Source organism: Aphis gossypii, chromosome 3 (genome assembly GCF_020184175.1).
Source record: "Aphis gossypii isolate Hap1 chromosome 3, ASM2018417v2, whole genome shotgun sequence".
Classification (NCBI taxonomy): Eukaryota; Metazoa; Arthropoda; class Insecta; order Hemiptera; family Aphididae; genus Aphis; species Aphis gossypii.
The window spans coordinates 45,104,167-45,117,964 of NC_065532.1; the positions used below are offsets into that span (position 1 = coordinate 45,104,167).

At 25.4% G+C, this 13,798-nt stretch overlaps 2 protein-coding genes across 2 annotated transcripts; one reads left to right on the forward strand and one right to left on the reverse strand.

Annotated features, from left to right (window-relative positions):
• Positions 1-1,975: 1,975 nt before the first annotated feature.
• On the forward strand, positions 1,976-7,783 carry LOC114130097 (uncharacterized). Its single transcript, XM_050203957.1, has 3 exons — positions 1,976-2,143; positions 5,349-5,573; positions 6,369-7,783. The coding sequence occupies exons 1-3, from the start codon at positions 2,050-2,052 to the stop codon at positions 6,449-6,451; spliced, it is 402 nt and encodes a 133-aa protein (XP_050059914.1). The 5' UTR covers positions 1,976-2,049; the 3' UTR covers positions 6,452-7,783.
• Positions 7,784-10,188: 2,405 nt separating this feature from the next.
• On the reverse strand, positions 10,189-11,412 carry LOC126550847 (uncharacterized). The gene is made up of 3 exons (XM_050203225.1): positions 11,197-11,412; positions 10,934-11,094; positions 10,189-10,484 (listed from the first exon to the last, which is right to left on the reverse strand). Exons 1-3 carry the CDS (start codon positions 11,273-11,275, stop codon positions 10,296-10,298), a joined length of 429 nt encoding a protein of 142 aa, XP_050059182.1. The 5' UTR covers positions 11,276-11,412; the 3' UTR covers positions 10,189-10,295.
• Between the last annotated feature and the right edge of the window lie 2,386 nt (positions 11,413-13,798).

Genomic DNA, 13,798 nt, shown 5'->3' on the forward strand with positions numbered 1-13,798 from the left:
AATATTAAATGTATACAATAGTGTTGTTGTATTAAAAAAAAAAAAATAATAATAATAAAATTTGATAGGCAATTAATTGTACTATGAAAATTAATTAAAAATTAAAACAATAATAGGTACACATGGAATATTTCAGTGCATAAGAATGTACGAAAGAAGCGATCATCGAGTTTTCAATATTACAATGATGTCGAATTTTTATCTCTACAATATTTACATGTTTACAATGGTTATAAATTTTCTTTGTAATCGTATTAAGTTAACTATTGAGTAAAACTATTCCAATCGCCGAGGGCCTTGAACCTAAAGTCACGGGAGGTGAAATAATCGGATTTTCGAAAGCACGTGGATAGCTGGATAAAAAAAATAATAATTGCAATTATTGATATGTTTTTCCTCTGCTCACTATAATCATCTCATCAATACTATTTTATTATTATATGTTGATCATCTCTAGAACTTTTTATAAAAATAGACTATTTAGTGCTGGTATCTACTTTTTCATTGAGTAGGTCATTGTAATGGAAGTGTTAAACTTGAATTCAATAATAAATCAGTATTCATTACTTATAATAAGCAACGATACTGTTCAAAAATATGCTAGCTTAAATTTCTAATCCAATATTATTATACATTGTATTATAATATATTTCTATTTCTATTTATAATTTCTTTCTTTCTAATTTTATAGAGTAGGCGCTGACATTATTATTTAAACAAACAAATTTAACATTATCAATTTATATAAATCAATACTGAAGTACAATGGTACCATGAATGGGTTCGTAGTATAAGTACCTATTAACATTAATCTAAACTCTTTGAAAATGGCATATTATGTAGATTAATACGTAATTATGAAATATTTCAAATCAATAATAATATTTTTTAAATTATATAAAAATAAATATGGTTATTACTTATTATATTATATCATTTGAATAAAAAATGTGTATAAAAAAAAAAAAAAAAAACTGGTCGTAAAAAAATTCAAGAGTAATATTGTATCAAGTTTTTAAATTAAAAGTATTATGTAATTTTAACAAAATTACCTTTACTGACAAATTTTATAAAAACTTGATTTTTTTTAGTAGGTACCTATGATAAAATGTCTGTAATACTTTAAAAGGATTGGATATGGTGGTTTTCTGTTTTTGTCTTAACACACGTGTGACATAGTATTATAGACATGTTCTATTTCCAACGTACTGATCAATATAATGAAGCGTTAAGAATTCTGAAAATATATTTTACGTTAAGTTTACTTAAGATTGATATTCCCATATTTTTGATTTTTTGATTTTAACTTCTTCAAAAATAGAAATTTGTCATTTTTTTAATATAGCTTTTTTATTATTTTGAGGGATAATCTCAGTAAGTCTGAATTAACTTAATAAAAAATCAAAAACTGTTTTCAAAATTTTTATCCTTATCATTTTATTATAATAACCAACATTTCAAATACCGTATATAAGAGTTAAAATATTTTGAAATGTATTTACCACGAATAGAAAACGGTCATATATTTTATATTAAGTGAACAATTCAAGTTTAAAAAAAAACATGATTAATTTCGTTGTAAACTGAATTTTTAATTTTTTCCACCCAAAGTCAATATAGATACATCAGATTTTCTTTAACTTGAAATTTAAAACATTTTTACATCTATAAATAGTGATTACGGTATGACACACACACATATAATTATAAAATCTAATAATCTTTCCGCTAAGAATCTAAAATAATTACGATGTAGTCCATCTACTCGCAAATATCGTATAATTATTACCTGAGTAATTTTACCTATCTGTACTACAACTATATATGATATTAGACAGAGTACGAATAAACGCGATTTTATGGTTCGGTACACGAAAACCCAATCGGAAACTCCAAACCGTACACTGTGCATAAAATTACGGCGGAACCGGTTTTTGTTTTGTCAGTTTTCCCGATCTTGCGGGGCTTATAGCACACTTAGTATCATCAGTTCTCATTCGTTTATTTAGAGTCGTCCAACGCGGAGCTGCAATATAGTTATTGTTAGGTATGTACTTCTCATACATTTTCTGCTATGCTCTGCTCGTTGCATTGGCCTCTTCAAAGACATTCACTCCACCCGACATATTGTGGTTGGACGAAAGTGAGTAAAACTTTTCATTTAACTATTATTAAAATATAATAATAATAATATTGTTGGTAGGTAGTCATTAATTATTGTCGAATTAACGCCGCGCATAACTATAGAAAGGAATGTATTTTTTTGTTTTTTAGTTATTACAAATTTTAACTGAACTGATAATATTATATCCGTAAATAAATATTAAATAATCTATATTATTATATTATATATTTGTATAACTATTAAATATTTATAAAATTAATAGTTACTATATGCGACTTCTCGTATGGTGGATATTTTACTTATAATACAGGCACAACTAGAGTTATACTCTATACACCTAATATTATTATTAATTATTTTTTTCTCAATCGATTAGGTTATTTATTTAATATAAATTAATTAGTTAATATATTTTAATTTCATAAATAAATTTAAAACACGCCTTTGAGAAAACATAATTTTGATGCTTTCTTTATAATAAGCAAATTACCTATAGGTATAAATGCATTATTCTTATATCATATTAAATAAGTTATTTTAGAAAATAATATTCAAAATTGTAATAGAAATAAAATATTATATTTCGATAGTTTTAATTAGGATCAACCTTCCAAACATTCTCTATTTTTGGTTACACGTTTTATATGCATTTTAATGAACGAATTGTTAAAAAAAGAACAATTTTACTTATTTTTCATTAGAATGAATTTTAATATAAGCTAAAAAATAGGTTTTTTGGAAGGTCATAGTTAACCTTCATTATGGGAATATTATCAGTGAATTATTTATTATTCAAATGATTAATATCGGAAAACATTAAATTGTATTAGCTAATTTAAATAAGCTATTGTTATGCATTTTGATATCTTTTTTTAACGAATTCTCGTGTGAAAGAAAATATTTTTAATTACCTAGCTGAACATTATTTTATCATCCTCGAGTTTGTCGATAGAAATAACGATTGTGATCTAATTTTATAGGCTTGTTGAAACTACATTAATTTGCATACAGTATTATCAAAAATTTAATGTAAATCCTTGGCATGATGAGGTGATATTAATAATATATACCACCACTTATGTTCGAAGCATGTGGATGGAGTGTGCTAATTTCATTAAAATATGCATAATAATTAGTATTTTTACACTAATATCCATAATATATTCATTATTTTTAATATCTTTAATCTGCATATTATTATTATATTATATAAGGAAACTTAAACTAACACAATATAATTACAAACAACATTGTACAATAAGGAAACTCTTCCAATTTTAATCCTTGTAACTGCTAATTTCTTACCATTCAATGTCAATAAATATTGTAAAATAAAACAAATATAGGTACATTAGTGCATTATAATATGTTCATATAAGTATATACATTGGAACTATTACAACTGAACATTATTGTTGTATTTAGTAGTAATATGAATATTTGGAAAAATTAGTTATTACATTTTTTATATAGTTGAACTCTTAGATGTAAATCAATAAACCTAATATAATATAATTTAAATTTTCATAAAAATGTAAAAGTTACGGTCTTTGTAGCTGAACTTTCAGACCAATAAAAAAAAATACAACTTATGTCGTTTTAAAATTATTACTATTATTTATTATCTTGTTGACATAACAATATTTATAATCTAACATTTTATATTTTATATTTTATATATTAATTTAAAGTTTTATTTTTTTAGTTGAGCAATTTTATATAGTAAATTACTTAACCACAGTGTCTATAACTATTAAAATTTCTAAAACGATAATTTTAAATAGGTAAAATGAAAATCTTTACCACACGAATCAGCATAAGACAATTTTAATTTACTTGTGCGTTTAAATATATTATATATAATTTATATAATAATATAATAATATAATAATATATGCGTAATATATAGACTACTCAATAAAATAAGTGTAATTTAATATTCAAGGTCGTTTGGACAACGTTCAACTATCAAGTTCAATGAAAGAAAAACTGGAAGTGTATATCTTATAAGAAAAAAAATTAACACGAATAGTTATAACGTATAAAATTGAATAAGCAGCTTAGCTATGTCACTATATTATTATAATACCACGTGTATAAAGACCAGGAAACTCGTTTTATAACCCCTCCTCAACTACAATTTTGTAATTATTATAAACGAAAAAAAAAACTTATGGTCGTGGAATGACCACAATGTCACGTAATAATAATATATAACAACATTGTCATCGCGAAATTGAATCATTCCGTACAATTATTCATACTCTAAAATAATTCGACTGTATAAGCTACTGTTTAGTCAAGTATTATAACGAAAATTGTACTTATCTATATTATTATGTATTTGGTGGATCTCGTGGTATAAACATCGGTTAAATGCCTACAGAAAAAAGATTCTCTGCTATAAAATTGTTTGTAATAAGCAGTTTATACTTTTATACTATAATAATTTATACTGCGCTAAGTACTCTTAAAGTCTAATGAAACTTGTATGTTGTAGAGGAGCGAGATCATAAAATAAATGGTTTTTTGTGCAATTACATATTGCCTATATAAAACAACTGCCATTTACAATACATCGTGGCATTGAATATTGTTGTTTTTAATTAATATATATATATAAAAAAACATGCATGTGGAACAATTATGAAATAAAGATTTCTTCTTTGTATTCGTTCGTTCTTCTTGTTTTTTTTTTTTTTGCTGCGGGTTACAATAAAAAAAAAAACTATAAGATATTTCGATAAAAAATGATGGTAAAGGCATATGTTTAACATTTAAATCTATCCATTACTTAGGACAAACGATTTTGCAATATTATTACAGATATAGTTAGTGTTTTTAAAATCGGCTTCAAACCTACCCAAATCATTACTAACTCTCAATACTATAAGGTTGTGCTTAAAACGAATTTTCAAAGGGGTTGAGGCCTGAGGCGTTATGGGTTCAACCTCCAAGTATGGCACAGAATAAGTAATTAGAAATATTTAATGAAGTTATTAAATGCAAAATAGAAATATGTATATCAACTATAGGTTTATATAATATACTTATTATTTAATATTATTCTACTTTGTTAGAATTTCGAGTTGTCACAAAATAATGTTGTTTTGAAGAACACCGTTGTAATAATTATTATAATAATATACTTCTGTATTACTACAAAATATGTTTATCATTTGTATTAATATATTTTAATGACATCCTTCATTTTGGTTTGTAGACGAAGTCTGTAAAACAAGTTTAGTTCCGGGTAAAGCTCATGTGTGCAAAATAATAGACGACTGCAAAACAGCCATTCAGGACATTAGGGACAATGTAAAGTACCCGAAAATTTGCAGTTTCAAAGGAAAAATGCCAGTGGTATGTTGCGCGCCAGAGACTGTAACCAGAGAAGAAAGACTAGCCATAGATAAAGATACTCCGAAAATTTCACCAGGAATAACACGTGAGTGTATTACATAATTATAGCAGTACCTACTATTATAAGTTATAAAGTAGTATATGTATAAAAAATAAACTGTATAATAAGTTTAAACGTAATTAATCACGAAGTATATACTTCAGACCTCGCGTTTCTCCCTTATTTTTCAATTGTATTTTCAATTGTATTTTGATTTTTGTTTAATTTTTAAGTATTAAGAGGGAGGTTGGTCGTTATTCATTATTATCAAGTACTAGTACTATTATAATTTATTCTTAGTATTTACTAATTTAATACTTTAGAAACTTTTCATTCAAAATTCGATTAAATACATTACAATTTAAAAACAAAAAAAAATCATCTTTATACATTTTAAAAGGAAATTTTAATTTAAAAAAAGAAGATAAGTTTGTATTCGTCATTCTTTGACTCCTTGTATCGTATAAATAAATACAAAAATCGCTGTCTCTTCCCACAGTTTCTATGTTTCATTTTAAAATGTTAGGTCACTTAGACTTTGTTTTTGTCGCAATTTCCTACAGAATTAATTTTGCAAAAATCGTTGAAACTATCAATAGTGTTCTGAAATTGTATGTATCTATAGATATTTAATAAGAGTAGTATAATAACAAAAAAGGTAGCTTTTGATTATAAACGCATGCCAAAATATGTTTTCAATTTATATTTCCAAGTGACCTATCATACGTTAAATATATATATATTTGTTTAACTATTGTTAATGATTTTGTAATCATATTTTAGCAGTACCCATTATAAAGTACGGTATTTTATTTTATTTGTTTTTTTTTTACTTTTTAGTGCATTTCGATAGTTACAAAGATGGATTGCTCGAAGATAATCTCATCACCTACTCTCGACCTCGTCGTCAAATTTTATCATGAAACCGATAAAACACACGAATAACGCCCGAACGCAATGCATATACGTATTTTAATGAATCGTAATGAACACTTAACAGTGTCGTTTTGATTCATTTCAAACCAAATCAAAGATGACATTGTGCCGGCAGGTTGCTGTAGACCATAAATTTATTATTATTACCACGGTACTCACGAGTTGGCGAAGAAATAAAGATCGCAAGGTATACGATCGTACGATTTATAATAATTATACACATTAATATAATATCGTTACGACCTATTAACTCTCTACATCACACCATTCGACGGCCAACAGATTTTATTACTTATAAGTATACGACTGTGTCTTTAATATTATAATAATATGAATATTATTATATTCATCGACAGTGTTGTGAAAACGGTTGAATTTTCGCATCGACTAAATAACCTAACCCACAACTGTCTAGTGGTCCGAATTTTTTATCACCACGTCCACTGGTGGTTCGCGTATTGTTTTATACCTACCCACATGTATATACATAAAATACATAAAGCGATGTTATGAGGTTATGGTCATCGTTCACGGGAAAAATTTTAAACGTCGATCGTTTTAACACTATATAGAGAAAAGTCGATATTTTTTTGCGATGGGATTTCGCGAGAAACCGGTTATCTATAATATCACATAAAAAATATTATAAACACAGTCGTAGGTACCTATTATTATCTAAAAAACTTGTGATACTTAATAACATACAAGACGCGCATGTGGGACCGCAACATATTATAATATTGTTATTTGTATGTATTATATCGTTTCGAAGTTTGCAACTCGTCGAGAATTACACATAATGAGTTCATAATATGGTAATACGAATACAAAATGTGATCGACAATATAATAATAAATAATAATACTTTAGGTATATTCTAAAATATTGTTTGTTTAATATTATTGTCAAGTTCAGTGATTACACAACACAAATTTTGTTATTATTATACTGTTCCATCATGTATGACTAAAATATAGTGTTTTTATTCGTCGCAATTGAAATCTAAAACTTATGTAACGATACTATACCAAATACATATTATATTATAATTTACACTGTTCCACCGCATTCGTCTTCCAGCTTCAGACTCAACGCCATAATTATAGTAAACGTAAGATTATGTATACTTAAAATCGGACCCTTTTTGGTTTGGTTTGTTTTTTTAAATTTCATTATTATTTAATGTTTTAGATTCTGTGCTTATAATAAGTATAGTAAAACACAAACGAGATCTTTCATATTATATAAAAAATAACAATTTTTATATGAGTATGATATTCTCTTGATTTATATGTAAGCATTTTTTTTTTTTTTTTTTTTTATTAAAAAAATATACAAGACATCTAGTCATTTTTTGCTTTATAAGCTCATTAAAAATATTATATAATTTGTTTTAAAATAAAATAACGACAAGTGTTATGAATACAAATTGTTAATTATAAATATTAATAAAATACGTGTGTTCTTTTAAGTATTAAATTGTATCAATTTAAAAAAAAACACATGTCCAAGTCTAATATAGCTATATTTCAATATTGTTAGTATAAGTACTTGTTTCTTTTATACCTATAATTAAAACACATATATTTAATAAATAAACTGTTTAGCTATAAACACGTTTTTTTTTTGTACGTATAAACATTGACTTACGTAATATTTTATACATTTATATTAAAATTGTATATGATAGTTTGTCTAAATACGTATATACTAGTGCAGTAGTAGGTGCAGTACTATACAAAATATATTAATATAAAATTATCATTTTACATTCTGAACGGAGCGATAAATGTATTGATTTTACTATGGTGTATGACATTGTTTTATTTTTTGTTTTTTGTTTTTTTTTTTTTTTGGTGAATGAGTATAAGATAAGTTGATGAGTCGATAAAATGCTTTGATTTTCAAAAATGAAAGTTGTTTTGGATATAAAACTGAGTTTTAAAAGACATCAAACTTAAAAATGTTCAGTACTTATTTTTATAATTAAGAAAACAAACAACACAAGAAGGAAAAATAGGAAATTTTCGACAAAATATAGATTTTATTTTATTTTTATGTAACTCAAAAACAAATGATCGTAGATACTTGACATTTTTACCTAATGTTAAAATTATTTTATTTTTTTTTTATTTACGATAATATTTTGACTATTTTTGAGTTATTTATATTTTTTTGTGCATAATTTGAAGACATTACAAAATAACATTTTTAATTGTTTTAAAATATTTCACTTTTTTAACATCAATTTTGATGTGATACATTTTCAATCATTATATTTATAAGTAGAATTTTTTTTTTAAACATTTTGAACGAGTAGGTAATTAATAAGTTATAATATTATTATATTTCTCACGAGGAAGGTGATTCAAGTTTTGGTCATATTCTAAGGAGCATTATATAGGCAACACATCATATTTATTTTTATAATAATATAACATGGCAATGTGTGAAATTATTTAATATAATATTATTATTTGTATGAACCAAAATAGTGCAGTAGTATACTTGGTCAGGCGTTAACTCAGAGTTATTTTTAAAATCAGTTAAAACATGTAAAAATTGTTTGTTGCATTTTTTTATGTATAGATTATAAATCATAAATATCTAATAAAATAAATAATAAACACGTGCGAGAATACGCTTGCATAATTGTATTTCTAATAAAATGCTCGAGCAAATACTTACCAAGGTTACAACAATACAATGTTTGTTTATCGTTTCGTAGTTAAGTACACGATTTTGTGGCCAATATTATGTTATTAAAATGCCAAACGTTTTCAAACGTTTGAAGTTTTCGGTGCGACTCGCCTTTGCAATACTCTAGTATATATTATTTGTATTTATATTATACTGTTGTAAGTAATTTAAGTAATTTATTTTTTCTGTTAAAAATAGGTACCTAAAATAGGTAATAGGTATTTATTTTTTTATAAATATTGCACTTCACAGGTTTGCAATATTCAAATTTTAAATTTATCAGTAAAAAATTAAAATATGTCTACTATTAGATACAGTTTTGTAAAATTGGGCTATTTTGTTAACTTCACTATGGGTATCTGACACAATATGATTAAACGTAGGTAAATTTTTTTTGAACTTAATAACGTTATAATAAACTATAATAATATTAAATTTTAGTATTTAAATTGTATAACATAATAGTATATTGACGTTGACTGCTGCAGTCTTGTTTTAATTAAGATTAATCGTCTGCAATTTATTTTAAACATTCTTTTTGTAATTTTCATTATTATATGTTTTGTTACTTTCTTGTATGAAAATGGCTAAGTGTATAATGCGAGTAAAATCCTAGATTCACTTTCCACACTTTATAAAAAGGTAATAATAGAATTATGTTGACAACAATATTTTAAAAACAATTTTTTGTATACTCATCTCTTCTTTAAAATTGATATCATTAAGACAGTATAGAGTATTATTAGTAAATTAACCTATGCAGGTCCATGGGCGTAACTTGGTTATTTTTATGGTGGGGTGGGATACTTTATTTATTATGTCGATATACTGTATAGTATATCGTATATGGATTATATTATATTAATAACACCCGTTAAATTTTATTAACGAAAAATTTTCAATTGTTATATTATAATAATAAACTGAATCACTATATCAACATACACACACATAAATATATATATATATGTTTACCTTGTATAAAAATAAATATATAATATGGTCAAATAAATAAAAAATACGGTTTTAAATGTTTTTAATTTTTGATGTATAATATTATTTATTGTAAAACGTTTTACATTTTGTATATATTATATTATGGTATGCTACAGACGCATAATAAAATTATAATTATTTTTCTTTCTTAGGGAATTCCCAGCCGAGTTCAGGTTTCTCTGCCACAGCCATATACACCATTGCTCCTCGATTTGGCAGTGGTTGAATGGCTACGTAAGTTCGTTTATCCGGCGTCCAGTGGCACTGATATGGCAGAGGTTTAGGCGGAGGCATTTGCTTGTCGAAAGGTCCGGGTTCAGGTTTCTAAATAACATTGGTGTGTTAGATATAGCAATGTATAAGTACTCACGCAATCGCTTAAATATAAAATTATAGGTTAATTAGCTGAAATAGTTCCAACCGATTTATCTAATTTTTAATTTAATTATTTTATTTAAACTGAATGTTATATAATATACAACTACTAGGTTTTGACTAAATTATAAAATATATAATAAATTATTTTATCGGTATCTATTAACCACGCATTATATAAAATATATAAAACAAAATGTTATGCGAATATCGATAGAAATGTTCGTTTTACCCGACAAAAACCTTGCAGAATGGTTTTTCAAAAGCTATAATTATTAACATTATTGCACTCAAAATATTTTACGGAAAACATTCGTCTCACATCCCGCTCAAACCATATACATGGTTCTTTACATGTTTATATACATTGAAAATTCGCTAATATTTCTGACACTTACTCCCCACATGCAACACGCCGGCGATTGTCCGGTCTCGGCAATCGTCCGCTTGATGATTCCCATGAAATATTTCAAAAAATTGTTCCGGTGTTTCAATACGTTCACGTCCTTACTCTGCAGAGACTTCACTCTAGTGATCCATTTATCGACTATAGACCTATCTGTTGAGTGAAAACAAAACAGTTAGACTTATTACTACATATTCTGTTTTGAAATGCACTGGACAATAATACGTAATTAACGTCCACAGTAAATTATATTACCATCCATGTCTCGCATCAAAGGTATCATAGTTTTAGCAGCTTCTGTCATTTCCATAAATTCTTGTGCGTAGTCTGTCATTTTTTATTTTGAGAATTTTTCACCGTTTCTCAAACGATCAATCTCGAAAATCGAAATTGTAAAAATGAGATTAAATGTTAATACTAAACGTCTGAAATTTATTGGCGTGTATAAAAAATATACAGAATAGCAACGTTAGTAATTACTATGTAACTGTACTTGTTATTCATTTTAGCCAATAGCTGTAAAACGATAAACGTTCAAAACCTTAAAAATATTAATAGGTAATAGTTTTTAAAATATTAAATTTATTATTATTTACACTTATCACTATTAAAATAATTTTGAATATTTAGAATATGAATATAACAACACTTAAATTTTCTCTAAACAAGTATTTTAAAACGCTAAACACTGTGGTGAAATTAAACCCGTAGGTACCAATATGGCAGTATATATTATATAGGTGTAAACGTGTAATGCTAGTCCTCATTATTTTTTGTTAACTTTTGTTAACTCATTACATTTTTAATTTCAACGATTTATTATTGTTATCAACACAGTTACATTTACACCTACGATTTTTGAACACAGAATTATACTTATTAATAAACTTATAATGCATTTTAAATGTATAAAATAAAATATCTCTTTATTAGCTTGGAGTGAAAGCAAAATTTAACTTTTTTTATTGTCACTTTAAAAACCATCAAGGTTGTCAAATTCCAATTTTACCATCGTATATTCAATAGAAGACAATGTACGTAGAAAGAATTTAGGTATCTTAAAAATAATAACAAAAAAAAAGTCCAAGTAGGTCAATGTTCAATCTAAAATTCCCACGTTTAAACATTTTTTATAGGTATATTTAATTATGTTCAACGAAATTAATCGTGAATAATAACATAGGTGTGTACTCTGGTTTATAATGATGCTCAATTAAAATATTCGGACATCAGTTATAAATTTATATATACTTTTTAAATAAGTAAGTACGATTTGCGGATAATTCTTGTGACTATTGAATGTATCTAAAATACACGTAATAACAGTACAACATTGAAAATAATTTTAATCTTCTGATTTATAAAACTAATTATTTAAATATTATTACCTAATTCTTTAAATTAATTAATGGATACACGCTTTAATACAAAAATAAAAATACAACATAAAATAAATTTAAATAAATAGGTATAGGTATATACAAATGTGAAATGATAAATTATGTGATAATTATTTTGATAATTATATGATTATTAATGTGATAAAATGATTATTCATTCTAAAAAAGTTGTTAAATATTTTTTTGTTTTATTTTTTACGTTTGTACCTACTTAATGAATTATCTAATATATTTTACTATTATTTTCTTATACGTATTGCTAATTATTGTGATCGCTTAATTATTAGTTTTATTAGCTATTGGAGGCTATTATTAGTATGAATCGAGTTCGAAAAGAGTAAAACACATAAATACATTTATAAACACGTTTATTGGTCTTCAAGAGTACAGGTTATATTTTAGTTCACGGAAAACCATTAAGTTGATTTCTGGAATATTAGTATAGACATCTTGCAATATTTTTTGTTTTTAGATAAATAACAAAAAATGAAATCGTTAAAAAAACCATAGCTTAAATATTTGAAAACATAAACATTAGTATTAGTATATAAGTATTATTATTAAAATAAAATAGAAGCCATATTATTATGATATCTTAAAATTTTCAATATTTGTAAACAAATTTACGTGCAGACGCTTATTGGTAGCCAACTAGCCAATCACACCGCGACTGAAATCCTCAGGTGGAGCGAAATTGTTTAGAAGTCAGGACTACAAATAAAATGGCTCACTTAAGTATCCACCGCCTGCGACGACGGTTCAATATTGCTTTCTAATGCTTATTCTAAGTAGAATATCATTAAAAATTTTAAAAGTAAAATAATTTCCTATACAACATCACTTCTTGCACCATCAATATTGCATACCTATTTTTCGTATTTATTTCCATCGTGTTTAACGTTATTATATAGAGGTACTTTAATATTTATCTAACAATAATAGTGTATTAAAAATTTAAAAGTACTTGTGTTATTTTTTTTTCTTTTCGATACATCAAGTTTATTTTTTTAAATTTTTTTCTATCATAAAAATGATTAAATGTGAATTGTGCAAGTTCTCTTTCATCCACAAAGACGTCCTAAACATATATGAAAAAATACATAGTGGACTTCGTTTTCTGTTTACCGAATACACAGTGACATTTAAGAACAAGTGCAATTGCACTTGGCATAAAAGAACTTTCATCGTAAGTACTTAAAAAATTATTAATTAGTTAAATTGTATTTCGTATTATTTTTTATAAATGATTATTTTATTGTATTTATTTTAATGCCCACGAATCATGATCAACTAATACAGATGAAGACCTCTCTTAAAGTATTTGTTTCAGCCATCCAAGTAGGTATATTTATTTTGAACTAAAGTCGAAACAATTTATGGACTTAATTGATGACAATTTATGTTTAACAATTAGCTCGTCTATCATTTTATAAACGTATACCTACAGGGAAAATTTA

What these genes read in the sequence shown, in the direction of transcription:
- LOC126550847 (XM_050203225.1), bottom strand. Translation starts at nt 11,275, where the DNA reads ATGACAGACTACGCACAAGAATTTATGGAAATGACAGAAGCTGCTAAA. An exon ending in TTTGATGCGAGACATGGATG is followed by an intron (nt 11,095 to 11,196) that starts GTAATATAATTT and finishes TTCACTCAACAG; the next exon opens with ATAGGTCTATAGTCGATAAA. An exon ending in CGGCGTGTTGCATGTGGGGA is followed by an intron (nt 10,485 to 10,933) that starts GTAAGTGTCAGA and finishes AATGTTATTTAG; the next exon opens with AAACCTGAACCCGGACCTTT.
- LOC114130097 (XM_050203957.1), top strand. Translation starts at nt 2,050, where the DNA reads ATGTACTTCTCATACATTTTCTGCTATGCTCTGCTCGTTGCATTGGCC. An exon ending in CATATTGTGGTTGGACGAAA is followed by an intron (nt 2,144 to 5,348) that starts GTGAGTAAAACT and finishes TTTGGTTTGTAG; the next exon opens with ACGAAGTCTGTAAAACAAGT. An exon ending in AATTTCACCAGGAATAACAC is followed by an intron (nt 5,574 to 6,368) that starts GTGAGTGTATTA and finishes TTTACTTTTTAG; the next exon opens with TGCATTTCGATAGTTACAAA.